Source organism: Agelaius phoeniceus, chromosome 15 (genome assembly GCF_051311805.1).
Source record: "Agelaius phoeniceus isolate bAgePho1 chromosome 15, bAgePho1.hap1, whole genome shotgun sequence".
NCBI classification, from domain to species: Eukaryota; Metazoa; Chordata; class Aves; order Passeriformes; family Icteridae; genus Agelaius; species Agelaius phoeniceus.
In genome coordinates, this window is record NC_135279.1 from 1421058 (window position 1) to 1434582 (window position 13525).

The following is a 13525-nucleotide window of genomic DNA, read 5'->3' on the forward strand; positions in this document are numbered from 1 at the left end:
GGGCCTTCCATGGATCCAAGTGCCTGTGAATGTCTCCTCTGGAACTGTCAGGCTCCCATCCCTGACTAGATTGGATAAAAAGCAAAAAATATTCACTGTGGTGGCTCCACACGCAGGAGATCACATTCTAACATACTCCATCCATCCAAGAACATAATCATTGATGTGTCAGTCAGCCCCTGGGCTTCTCTTCTTTCTTTCCTCTCCTTTTGCACTGTAAATAATCTGGAAACCTCTGGAAACGTCAAGTGCACAGATTTAGGCTGCACAATGTACAAAATTCCCCCACACACACCCAAAAAAAAAACCCCTTTAGATTGCAAAATTCAAGCTTCTGACATAAAATTTCAGATCTAATTTATTCCTGAGAGAGGACTGTCACTGACTGTATAAAACCCAGATTTTTCTGCTTTTTTTTCCTGCTCCTTTTCCCAGGCCCCACCGTTCCCTGGGAAGGGGCAGCTCCTCCAGCTTTCCATCCATCCCCATCACTCAACCCCTGGCTTTGGGCTGGACACCACACCTGCCGAAATCTGCTCTGAGCAGAGCCTGACTAATTCCCCCCAGGCCTTTCTGTGGGTGCTGCTCGGCTCAAGGAATGCAGGCAGATAAAGACTCGGTGTCCTTAATGAGGCACTAATTGGTCGCGGTAGGGATTTGCTGTTCTCCAGGAGCTTCAGCCCCTGCGCTGAGCAAGCAGGCACTTGCTGAGAGCAAAAGGGGGAAAAGCTGATGTTTAATGAGGGGTTCTGGGGGAGAACACAGATTTCAGCTCCAAATGTTTCATATCCACCCCTTCTCCATGCTGATCTTCCTCCCACCCCTCTTCTTCATAGTTGTAACTTCTCTGTTAGAAACATTTTATTTTTAATAAAGGGAAAACCAATGCATGTCCTCCAACTCTGCTGTGAGCCATGAAAACACCTTGAGACCTTTCTTGAAATGTCAGTTGGATTGACTTTGACAGAAGGGCAAAGTCCAAACACCTGGAAATTGCATCTCGAGGCGATTTCAGATCAGTCCTTTTCAAAGCCCATTCCGTGCAAGTGTTAAGCCTTTGTCATGCTTTGTTTTTGTGAAGAATCAGCTCAGAACATCAATGGGCTTGATGCCTTGTGAAGGCTGAGCTAGAGCAGAGGCTGGACAGAGCTAAAGAATAAAGCAGGGATTTATTCAAAGCATCTCCTCCATGGATGCACCTTGGGCAGCACCAGAGCCCAGCCAGGGCTGCACCCAAGATGAACCAAAATGGCCCCAAAATGCACGGCCGGGCACGGGCTCTGTCCCTGGGATCAGTTCTGCTCCATTTGCACCTTGCAGTTCATTGTCCCATCCCAGCTTTAGCCCCTGCAGTCCCATCCTTGTTTTTCTCTCTCCAGCCCACGGGGTTTGTGCTCCTGGGCTGAGATTTGGATCATTTGTCCTTGGTGCCCAGCTGGAGCAGGAATTGTTTTGTCTCCCTGCTCTGTGCACAGAGCTCACCATGCCCTGATGTGAACCCAGACCCACACACTAAAGCAGCACAGAATGTGAAAAATATAAAAGCCAAACCTGAGGCATCAACAGGACACAGGAATCACAGGATCCCTGAGCTGCCTGCAGGATACCGGAACCACTCCTGGCACTGTGTCCCAAAGAGATCAGGAGGGACAAGGAAAACAAAGATCAGTTCCTGCCTTTGCACAGCCTGCTGGGTTTGCTTTTAGCTTCTGAGACAACACACGAGACCTTCAGCAGGGCTCAGGCCTGGCCTGACACCCCCAGTGCTGAAGGAAGGCTCTGATCTCCCACAGGGAGATCCCCACTCACTGCTGCCTTCAGAGGCTGCCTGGAGCAGAGGCTGGGCAGAGTTACAGCAATAAATTGGTTTTTATTAAAAGCCCTCCACAGGATCCACCTTGGGCAGTGCCAGAGCCTGGCCGTGGCTCCACCCCAGATGGATCCTGGCCACGAGTTCTCACACTTTGATAAGTTTGGGTCCATTTCCATGCTGGCTTCATTGTCCAATTCCAGCTCCAGGTGATGCAGTCCCACCCTCCCAGGCTGCTCCCCTCCATTCCCTGTTGTTTGCACTTTGGGGCTGAAGCTGCAGCGGTGTCCTTGGTCCTGGGGCTGGAAAAGGATTGTTCTGTGGGACTGAGCTGTGAGGAGAACCTGCTGACATTGATATGGAGTGCAGAGTCACACACTAATGCAGTGCAGAGGCTGGGAAATAGGAAAGCTCAAACTGAAGGCATCACCTCCTTTCCCAGGCAAACACCCAAAGGCTGTGGCACAGCCTGAACAAAGGCAGCCCTTGGTTCTCAAACCCTGCATTGAGCAAGACTTCAAAATCTGATGCTTTAATTGCACCTGGGCGGACAACCCTGAGCCACCCACCCTGGCTGGGGCTGGGGATGAGAACACCTGGGATACCAGGCAGGGGAGGGCCCCATGACTGCAGCAGCCCTGGCTGGACCCTCCCTCCTGTGACCAAGTGGTTTTTTCTCCTTTTCCACGTGCTGCTCGTCACCTCTGTGGATGCCCTGCATGGGAGGCTCTCCACGGATGGGTGGGAGCAGGTTCCTCCTCTGGAATGCAGTCAGGGAACATCCTGCCATGCATTAACTCATGACCTGCTGTGGCAGCATTTCTGGCATCCCAGTGGTGCTTCAACCAGGGCTCCAAAGCTAAAAGCAATCTCAAATATGGAATAAATAATAATTGGGGAAATCTTCTTACCCTCAGAAAAATGCACACTAATATTTTAGCACATGTAACACCCGAATTGCTTTTTCTGCTTCAACAGATCAACTTGGAGGGACAAGAATTTGGGAAAAAACCAGGATATAATGGTAAAGGTAGAAAATTACAGGAGTTCCACAATTAACTTACAGGTATTCACAGGTTTGCTGATGAGGGCAAAATTGCACTCACAGTTCTTCAATATAAACAATTTATTTACCATATTTATCCTAAATTTCAGAATGAGTTCAGCAATTAGTCCTTACTCACCCAGCTTTGGGAAGCAGCTGTTCCTATACACATCCCAACATTTGTTTTCCAATGAACTTTTTTCCCATCGTGGTTCTTCATTGCCCACATTTGCTCTGTCAAACATTAATTTATGAGGACAAAGACACCACAAGGTCCCTGAAAATGCCAGCAACACTTGACATTCTCCAGTGGGAATGCTAGACCCAGTTCCATGGGATGGCCCACGAGGTCACCTGGCTGCCCACACCCTCTGTGGCCCCTTTAGGACAGACCCATTTTCACAATCTCTGTGATCTCTGTGGGTAACCTGTCTCCATGGTTGACTCCTCTCATGGTTGTGAAATTTGTTTTGCTCCCATCTAATTGGAATTTCTCTCCCTGCAATTTGCTCTGTTCCCTCTTCCTTTCACTCTGCAGCTCCAGGAGGACTCTGGCTCCCATTCCCTCTGTTTCCTCCATCTCCCAATGGAGCCAAACCCTTCTCCCGAGTTTTCCTCTGTGTTTCACCCCCTCAGCTTTCACTTGGTGCTTCCCCACGGGCTCTGCTCCAGCATTTCAGGGCCCTTCCCTGCCAGGGAGCCCAGAACTGTCCCAGAGCAGCAGCTCCAGCCTTGCCAGGGACACCTGGAGCAATTATGGACTGAAATTCAAGTGCAGAGCTGGAAAATCTCCTTACATGAACTGGGCAGGATTTGTATTCCCTGAGAGGGATGGGATGGGGTGGGATGGGATGGGGTGGGATGGGATGGGATGGGATGGGATGGGGTGGGATGGGATGGGATGGGATGGGATGGGATGGCATCAATGGCATGGGATGGGATGGGATGGGATGGGATGGGATGGCATCAATGGCATGGGATGGGATGGCATGGCATGGCATGGCATGGGATGGGGTGGGATGGGATGGGATGGGGTGGGGTGGGATGGGATGGGATGGGATGGGATGGGGTGGGATGGGATGGCATCCATGGCATGGCATCCATGGCATGGGAGTCACTGGGAGCACTGGGCTGGGCCCTCTCCCCATTGCAGGGTCAGGATCTGCCCGCTGCAGTTTCAGTGTCAGGACACCCCTGAGGGCTGTGTGTGCTCCAAACCCTCCAGAGCAGGAGAAACTTCTGGCACACTTTGGGTTCTGCTCCTGTTTCCTAATTGCTCATAATTGTCCATCAACCACAGACATGTCCTGAATCCTCCCCACGAGTTCCTGCATGCTCCTTGCCAGGATTTTCTCCAGAGAAGCTCCCCAGAACACAAAATCACTGACAGCCCCAAGCAGGGGGATCCAGACCAAGCCCAGTGCAAACCCCACCCTGCCTTTTGTCCTCTCAGCCCTGCAGGAACACAGGTCCAAATTAGGGAAAAAGAAAAAAAAGTTAGAACAAAACCACTGAAGGGCATTCAAAAAATAAAATTCCAGGCTGCCAGCTCCAACTGGATCTTTGCCCATCATGGAATTTGGATTTGATGGCATTTATGTTTTTTTGTCCTGTTAAGTGATGAGAAATTCAACATTTATTGATTAGCTCTATTCCTTAAAGACAAAATTATTCATATCCCTCTTGGATTGAGTTAGAGGGGCCCAAGGCTTACCCAACCTATTGAAATCTTTTCTGCAGAAGCTTTCAGGCCCTTTTTTACTGGAATGAGCACCTCTGGCCCCAGTCCTGCACAGAGAAAGCCCTGGGCTACCCTGCAGTGAGGGAATCACTGAAATACTGGGAATTGAAGTGGTGTGCAGGATTTTTCCTGTTGAGGTTTTTGCACATTTAGGTGGTAAATCACTATGAGAAGGAGGGCTGGAAACCAAGCTGTCACCTCCAAACTCCACATCACTCTGGGCTTCTGAAAATGGAGCCTCAGGCCTGAGTGTCCCATGGGGACTCTGTCATAAAAGACAGAAATTGCTGCCTTTTGGTTAAGCCACCAACAAATGTGGGGTTTGTTTAAGGAACCCCTCCTGTTGTGCTGGGAACAGGGAAATGGGAGCAGAGGAATCTCCCCATGTCCCAGGCTGGGCAGGAGCTCAGGGGATGCTCAGGGGCTGGGAGCTCCTCTCCTGTCCTGGCCAGGCAGTGCCCTGGGCTGCCTCTGCTGCTCCTCTCCCAAAATGTCACTTTTGACCCCAAAATGGGCACATTTGAAAGGAAGAGCAGCCCTGGGGATGCTCTGGGCTGGGTGTGAAGGGTTCCTCTCCCAAAACATCACTTTTGACCCCAAAATGGGCACATTTGAAAGGAAAAGGAGCCCTGGGGATGCTCTGGGCTGGGTGTGAGGGGTTTCTCTCCCAAAACGTCACTTTTGACCCCAAAATGGGCACATTTGAAAGGAAAAGGAGCCCTGGGGATGCTCTGGGCTGGGTGTGAGGGGTTTCTCTCCCAAAACGTCACTTTTGACCCCAAAATGGGCACATTTGAAAGGAAAAGGAGCCCTGGGGATGCTCTGGGCTGGGTGTGAGGGGTTTCTCTCCCAAAACATCACTTCTGACCCCAAACTGGGCACATTTGAAAGGAAGAGCAGCCCTGGGGATGCTCTGGGCTGGGTGTGAAGGGTTTCCAGCAGAACACACATTTCCCAGAGCAGCTGAAGGGCTCAGTGCATGGCCACAAGCAGCTCAGCTCAAACCACGGCTCAGAAACAGCTCAAAAACACCACAAAAAAAATAAGAATGAAGCCCTCCTGGGATGACTGTTTTGGCAAACAGCCAAGCCAGGATTATTCTTGCCTGGGAACTGTGCTCAGCTGTGAGTCCCCGTGGCAAGAGCAGAGCAGGCAGCCCTGAGTCAGCCTGGCTGCGGGGCTGGGACAGGAATTGAATGAGGCTGGGCTTAGGCAGGAGCATCGGGACAATCTCCGGACCTGCCCTGGGCGCCTCCTTCCCCAGTGGCCCGCAGGGGATTTCATCACCAGCCCCGGCTATAAAGGGCCATGGCCACGGTGCCAGCCCTGTCGCAGCGCAGGCAGCTGGGCACAGCCATGAAGGTCACCCTGGTGCTGCTGGCAGTGGCAGCTCTGTGCCTGGCATGTGAGTAACTCCTGCGCTCCTCGGGGCTCTGCTCCAGTGCTCCTGCACTGGCTGGGAGGGAGAAAATGGGATTTTCGATTAAAATCCTGTTATTTAGCACCATAAGGGTTGATAACCCGGCTGGGGCTGGGCTGGATGGAAGCTGCTCCTTGCTGGGTGTAGCTCAGGGCTGTGTTCTGAGCTACAATGAGCTGCAATGCCTCAGAACCACCTGGTTTTGTCTGTTTATTTTTAAATTTCCATCTGAGAAGGGAGCTGGGAGCTGGTGGGGTCCTGCCCTGCCAAACTGACCAAGCAGGGGACAGCTGATGATGCTCAGGTCACATAAAACAGCTGGGAATTATGGTTTTTTGATCTTATTTTTCCAGGCTGCAGGGAGATTTGAGGGATATGTTGCTCTAAAAAAGAGGGATCTGGGAGGAATTTCTTCAGCCTTTACTTGGCAATTTTATTTTTACTAAAAATTTGCAGTAAAAATGCATTTTTAGAGAAAAATAAGTGCATTTAAAAAACCGGAAAGACTTCACACCTCTGCAGGTAGTATAGAAGTTTTAAAGCATTATGAACATTAAAGATGCAAAATAATGAAAATGTTAAATGCAAAATTATGACACAAAATAATCTTTTAAGTAGCTCTGAAGAGGTTGCTTTGAAATTTGTCTCAACCCCAAAATTTTTATTAAAAACAGCAGTTTAAATGAAATGTGATGGAAATAATACATTCAGTGTTTCATTAACTGGTGGGAAATAAAGAAATATTCCTCCCATTAGAATTCCAGGAAATCTCTTCCTTGAACTTTCTGGTTTATCTTGTCTGCTTGAAAACTTCATGAATCAGCACTTTCTGAGCCACACCTTTATTGCATTCACTCCGTTTGCAGAGTGGCTCCTAAAAGGTTACCAGAGAAAAAATCAGATGTGAATGTGGAAGTGGAATAAATCAAATCCAATTCCAGAATAATGAAATCTCAGTCAGTCTCTGGTGACAGAGATGGAAACCTGATCTGGAGCTTTATTTCTGCTCATTTTCTTTATGCTGAACAACTGTATTTGACGTGAGGGTGTAAACAGGTTTATGAAAGGAAGTTTTTGTGCAAAGTTTAACCTTTGAAGATCAAAACCACCAAATTTATTCTGAAAGACAATTGCTAGAGCTCTGCTCCAGAACACACTTGGAAAGTTTAACCTTTAAAGATCAAAAAAATCCAAATTTAATCCAAAAGAGAAGTGCTAGAGCTCTGCTCCAGAGCACATTCCTGCTCCTTCTGCACAGAAATCTCTCCCTGGACCTGCCACCCCTGGAAGCCCCAGGATGTGATTATGGGACAGCAGAGGGGCAAACACATTCCTAAGGAAAGTAAGAAATGTGTCAGCAGCGTGGAGCCACGCCAAGGAGCTGATTGCTTTGTGGGAGGTGTAATTAGCAGTGTTTGGAAGGAGCTCCTTGAAGCCCCACCTGAGGACAGGGCTCTGCTCCAGAGGAATGAGGTAAAAATAGGAGCCAGCCACCTTAAAATCCACATTGAAACAAGGGAAACGCTTCCTAATGTGGGATTATGAGCCAGATTGTATTATCACTGTTATTTACAGTCAATATTGTATTTAATTCTCATTATTGACAGGAAACAGATAAAGAAGGGATTTGTGGTTTGCTCACAGCCACATGCAGCTCTTGGTAAACTCAGGATTAAACCCCAGTCATGTTCAACCACCAGTTAATCCTGGACATTAAATATAAAATAACATGATGAACAGTAAATACAATATTGACTGCTGGGCTGTCCATGGTTTTGTGGTGAACAATGGCTCCACTCCCCCCCTCCAGCAAAGGCTGTTCCAACAGGTGTCAGAGTTTCTAAGGTAAATAATGCACCAAACCCCACTTGTTCAATAGGTTCTGACACCTGGGCCTCACCAAACACTGCACAGCTCTGTCAGTATTGACATTTAAGGAGGTAAAAGATTCAGTACTGCTGAGTGAAGTCATCCTGGTTTGCACCTGAGTGTTCATTAACTGTGGGTTTCCATTTTCTCTTTTGTGGTTCAGTTTCCACTGCAGATGCTGCCACACAGAATGAGGTGAGTGATTTCCTTTTTCCTGGATAAAAATATAGAATATGAGATAGAAAATTATAGTATAATAACATGAGGTCAGAAAATAAGCATGTTAAACTTTAATTAAATGCTGCCAATTTACTGAGGTTTCAGTGAAAGTTCCTGAGTTTGGGATATGGGGTTGCCATAGAGTTGTCCTGACAACTTCCAGATGTTTTCACCTGTTTGGCATTCTGGGCAAGAAATTGGGCAAGGACAAGTTTTAACACAGAGAAATCTAAAATTAAAAAAAAAAAAATTAAAAAATATATATTTATTTGATGATGACCCTACAAGGCTTTTCTGATGACTTTTAGCTCCTAAATCAGGTACCTGGAGATTTTCAGTCTCTCTGAGTACTCTGGGGTCAATGTCTGGAAGAAGGGAGGGGGTGGAGTCCATCCCTGAAGGGTCCAAGGAAGGGCTGGATGTGCATTGATCCCACCTGGATTTCCTGATTGTTGTGATGAGATAATAAAATACCCCCACACTCTGCTCCTCTGGGGTTGTGCTGTTCCTGCCCATCACAGGCAGCCCCACTCTCACCTCTGAGCAGAAATGTTTCATTTTTGGGCTTAGCCTCTGCCAATAGAGGTGGTGCCACCTCCCTGGCTGTGCTGCCCCAAAATTGGATATATTCATGATTTCTGTGCATGGAGGATGTGTCACAGTAAAGCAGACAGGGCTCAGTTTCTTCATGCAGAAAAAGCCAATTTTTATTCAGCTATCTCATATTTATAGGAATTCTAAGGGCACTGTGTTAAACCCAACTGGATAACAATACACTGTCAGTTTATTGGTCAGTAAATGGAATTTTGTGCATCCACCAAACCTCTTTATTCTTGGATTGTTTACACATCTTCCTCACTGGTTCCCATTGCACCAATTTCTTGGTTTTGCAGGCACAAACTTATTTTTCTCACAAGAATAAATTGTTGTGTTAACTGACTTTTCATTCTTATGGCTTTTCTCACGGGAACGGGCAGATGAGCTGCACCCAGCCCCAGCAGCAGGCCCAAGCCATGATGTTATAAAGCCATTTTTTGTGAGTTTTTTCCCTGTAAGGCTCAGGGGTGTGAGACTCAGGGCTGCCCTCTTTGCAGGTGGACTGCAGTGAGTACAAGAGGCTGGAGAGGGGGAGGCCCATTTACTGTGAGAGGCTCTACCAACCCTTCTGTGGCTCTGATGGCAAAACCTACAACAACAAATGCTCCTTCTGCAAGGCTGTGCTGTGAGTACTGAGCTGCCATGGGCTTGAGCAGCTGGGATTCCCACCCCATAAACCTGCTGGGTTTCTTTAGGGTTGGTTCTTCTCTGCTCCTGTGCTTTGCCTTTACCCCATGATTGTTCCTCCCACTGATAATGTCCAAGTGACCTAAAGAACAAATGATGGTGATGTTTGGGTGAGGACTTCCTATTCTGGTAGGAAGTGGAAAATAGGCAACTAAAAAATGACCCAGATATTCAGGACTGAGCTTCCTATTCCAGCAGGAATGGTGAAGTTGGACACTAAAAAATTACTTGGATATTTGTGTGAGCACTGTCCTATTCTGGCAGGAAGCATAAAATAGTAAACCAAAAATAGTTTTACGAGTAACTTGCAACAGGCCCTGTAAAGCTGAACACTAAAAAGTTATTTCTCTTTGTGTGAGGAACTTGCTGCAGGTGCTGTAAGATTCAGTCACTAAAAAACACCCTGGTATTTGTGTGAGCAGCTTCCTATTCCAGCAGAAACTGGGAGTTTGGACAGTGAAGAGTCCAATGAGCAGCAGAGACCTGACAAAGCCCCTGCAGGTCACACGAAAATTCAGAAGTGGTGCTGGCAATGTCTTGGGTTTATGGATGAAATGTGTAGTTTTGCAAGGAAGGGTGCTTACAGAGGAGTGCCCTGGTGTCTGCTGTGGTGTCTCTGGTGTCTCCTCTGCCAGCAGAGGGTTGCAGAGGCCCTCGGTGCAGCTTTGTGTGTGCAATGTGTGTTTGCCTTGCAGGAGGAGCAGAGGGGCCCTGCACATGAAGCAGGCAGGAGCGTGCTGAGGGAGCTGTGCTGGGGCAGCTCTGCCTCTTTGCCTTTGCTCATCCTGCCCTGCCAAGCCCAGCCTGGGGAAGAGCCAGCCCTGCTCTCCTGCTCCAGAGCTGGCGCTGACCCTCCCGTCCTCGCAGCACCGCTGCTCCTGTGCCTTCACACCAGCCCTTCCTTGGATCTTTGTCTCCATGGATGAAGTTCAAATCCCCTGACAATGCCTCAAGTCTGTCCCCCTCATTTATCAAATGTTTTCTTTCCCTTACCCAGAAACTTCAGCAGATATTATTTTCCTAAAGGTTTTCAGCTTTCCCAGGCACTGCTCTGACTCTCCCAGTTTTGTAGCTGAATTTTAAGTGCTTATTTTTCATCCCTCTCTGTACAATTCTGGTTCTTGTATGTTGTTCAGCTACTCAGTGTGCTTGTTTATTAAAATAAACTTTCACTCTTTTTTTTTTGTCCATGGTGAACTTTCTAGAGAATTTATTGCATCCATGACTAACACGTATTTCCCAAATTACAGAAAACTACAGTGGAGCAGGGGCTGAGTCCAGAGGTAAAAATCCAAAGCTGGGATTCAAAAATTGTATCTTCTGGAATTTACCTCCCAGTCTGGCTCTTTTTTTTTTTTTTTTTTTTTTTTGCTTTAAATGAGACCAATCTGGTAAAATATAAGACTGTAGCAGTCTGTTAAATCCTGTTATTTAAATGGGAACATTCATTAATCTTTTCACTTGACAAATTTCAGAACCTAAAGAAATTTACGTCCTGCTCTTACATCCTGATTGTCTTCACTGTTAATTTATGTCTTTTACTCAATACTTGGTCATGGGAATGTATTTTCCCAGAATTAAAATTGTGAATGACTGACCTTATTGGAGGAAAATTTTGGAGCAGCTGGACACAGAACAAATCCAGCCCTGTCCTTAATTCTGTTTATCTGGAAACCAGGTCCCAGCAATTAGGCAGCAGGAATGAAAATGAGGAAAGTAATATAAAAGTTCCTCATAGTTCAGAGGCTTCAGTAAAGAAGTTCCTAGAACCAAACCACCTTGACTGAAAAAGATAAAAATGAGAAAACAAAGATCAAATTGCGAAAACAAAGGGAATCCCTGCGGTTTCCTCATGATGTCAGAAAAACCTGATTTGTGGATATTCGCTGCCTTCCAGCCTCATGGATATTCCCACCCTCTGCTTTGGTTTGTTGGGATATTTAATGGGCTGTGCTTGTGCACCAAACCTTGGACACCAAAACTCTCCTGCAGCCCCAGGAGTGATGCAAGAGGCTGCAAGTCAGAGGTGTAAAGCACCCCTGGCATTTCCTGGCGCTGCAGTCTGCCCGGTCTGATCATTCCTGACATGGAATCCCTGGGCAGGAGCAGCAGGAGAGCAGGACCTGCCCACCCGGGAGCCTTTGCCCACCCGGGAGCTTTCCCTCAGCCCAGAGCTGGCAGAGCACAGCAGCTCCTGCCACATAGCAGAGCACAGAAATTCACCTGCAAATTGCTGCCAGTGACACCTGGAGAAAATGCTGGAGAGGCTGGCCAGGCTGGCCAGTCGGGTCTGTGGGAGGGAGCAGAGCCATGGAAATGCGGGCAAGGGAAAATGAGCAGAGCCTGAGCGAGCTGAGCTCAGGTTCTGTGGGACAGAAAATAAAATACTGGTGTGGAACAGGAAACAGAACAGATCCTGCACTCAGGGAAGATTAGAGTGCAAAACTCTGCCCTGGAAGGGTTCCTAAATACCTGCTGTGTCTTTATACCTGATGTATTTACAGGTGAGAGACAAGGAAAGGTTTTTCTGAAGTCTTACAAAACATTTATTTCATTCTAAGATGAGCAGTGATTAAATCTGGAGATCAGACAGTGGGATCCCTGCAAAAGCACAGCCAGTGCCAGAATAAAGCTGGCTGGGGTTAGCACAGCACCATTCTCACCTGAGCTCGTGCACCTGAGGCCTTTGGCTGCTCAGATGTTCTCTCAGAAGCTTTAATTTTGGAATGTTGAGGTTCTGCTCCCTGCAGAATTAATTATTGTGTAATTAACGTCTCCTTTGGTGATCAGGAGTGCCCAAGGATGGGACAGTGGGAGGGTCCCTGCCCGTGGCAGGGGTGGGTGAGATCTCTGAGGTCCCTCCCAGCCCAAACCATTCCATGATTTACCAGCTAGGATGGAGAACATTCATTCCCTCAGAAGGTAAAAGATTAAAAACCTCTCCTAGGGATGCTGCTAAGCACGGACAGTTTGTGGGGTGCAAAACTTTGGGTTTTTAAAGGAAGGCGTTAATTCCCTCAGTCCTTTTATTTTTGATTCAGCAATAGCTGTGTCAGAGAACCAGGATTCTGAAACCTCCCTAAAATATAAACTCTGTATGTCCAAATAGCTTCCACCAGCAGTAAATGAGAAACAAGAAATGCAACATGCTCTTTCATTTTGCAACTGATCAAGACCAGAACAGAATTTTTATTGATGACTGTTCAGCATCTCTGATCGTCTTCCTTTGGGGTTCAGTTCAGATATCCTTGGGTGCCTTAAATTCTAAATTTTCCCACATATGGCAGTGGAGGGAGAAAGAAATGGAGCAACCCAAAACCCTTCAAAGAAAACCACTGATCTGTGGGGTAGATCACAGGGTTTCTGTTAGGAAAAAAATGGGGTGGTTTTGGTTTCTGCTGTCTGTCTTGTAACCACTTCACCATTCACACTCTGTGACTGTTTCAACAACAGCTCAACCCAAGGCCCTGCCCAAATTCCTTAATTCCATTTAGGTCTCCTGTGTCCTTCAGGCAGCCTCCTCTTGCTGCCACCCCTGTGTCCCCTCCCCTGGGCTGAGGGAGGGCAGGACAAGCTCTGCTGGACTTGGCTCTGCTCTTCCCACAGGAACCCTCACTTGTCCATTTTTGGGGCTGATTTCTTCGATGTTCTGCTATTTTGAGGCTGTGTTGCTGTCACAGGTTGGACTCAGTGACCTCTGAGGCCTTTTCCAACCTCAGTGATGTTGTTGACACATCCAAAATCCACAGGGATTGCCAAGAATTTATTTTGTTATTCCTACTCTGCCACAGAGCGTTGTGGATTCCTCTGGGATTGTCACTGAACCAGCAGCTGAGTCTTTGCACGCTGTCATTCACAAAAAATAACTCACCAGCAGTCTGCTGGCTGATGAACGAGCCTTGTCACCCAATCCCTCGGGGCTTGCATGAAACATGACTTTAAAACGTTGAGGGAATTGTGATTTCTGCTGGGATCCACCCAAACACAGCCATTAAAACCAGGCTTCAGCACAGACCTGCACAATGCTGCAAATACACGTGTGGGGCCAGGGTAGAGACTCTGTAGGGAAAATCATTTATAAACCTTGCAGAGCCTTCAAAGGAGGGGCATGAGGGTGGGGAGGGTCTGGAGGGGCCA

The 13525-nt window shown here is 47.5% G+C and overlaps 1 protein-coding gene across 1 annotated transcript; it reads left to right on the forward strand.

Moving 5' to 3' along the window:
• The first annotated feature begins 5788 nt into the window (after positions 1-5788).
• On the forward strand, positions 5789-10339 carry SPINK9 (serine peptidase inhibitor Kazal type 9). The gene is made up of 4 exons (XM_054643280.2): positions 5789-6001; positions 8049-8080; positions 9199-9326; positions 10084-10339. The coding sequence occupies exons 1-4, from the start codon at positions 5905-5907 to the stop codon at positions 10127-10129; spliced, it is 303 nt and encodes a 100-aa protein (XP_054499255.2). The 5' UTR covers positions 5789-5904; the 3' UTR covers positions 10130-10339.
• Positions 10340-13525: the final 3186 nt, after the last annotated feature.

Excerpts from the sequence above, each read along its gene's own strand:
- SPINK9 (XM_054643280.2), top strand. The coding sequence starts at position 5,905 with ATGGCCACGGTGCCAGCCCTGTCGCAGCGCAGGCAGCTGGGCACAGCC. Across the intron at positions 6,002-8,048 it reads GGCAGCTCTGTGCCTGGCAT|TTTCCACTGCAGATGCTGCC; the intron begins GTGAGTAACTCC and ends TTTGTGGTTCAG. Across the intron at positions 8,081-9,198 it reads ATGCTGCCACACAGAATGAG|GTGGACTGCAGTGAGTACAA; the intron begins GTGAGTGATTTC and ends CCCTCTTTGCAG.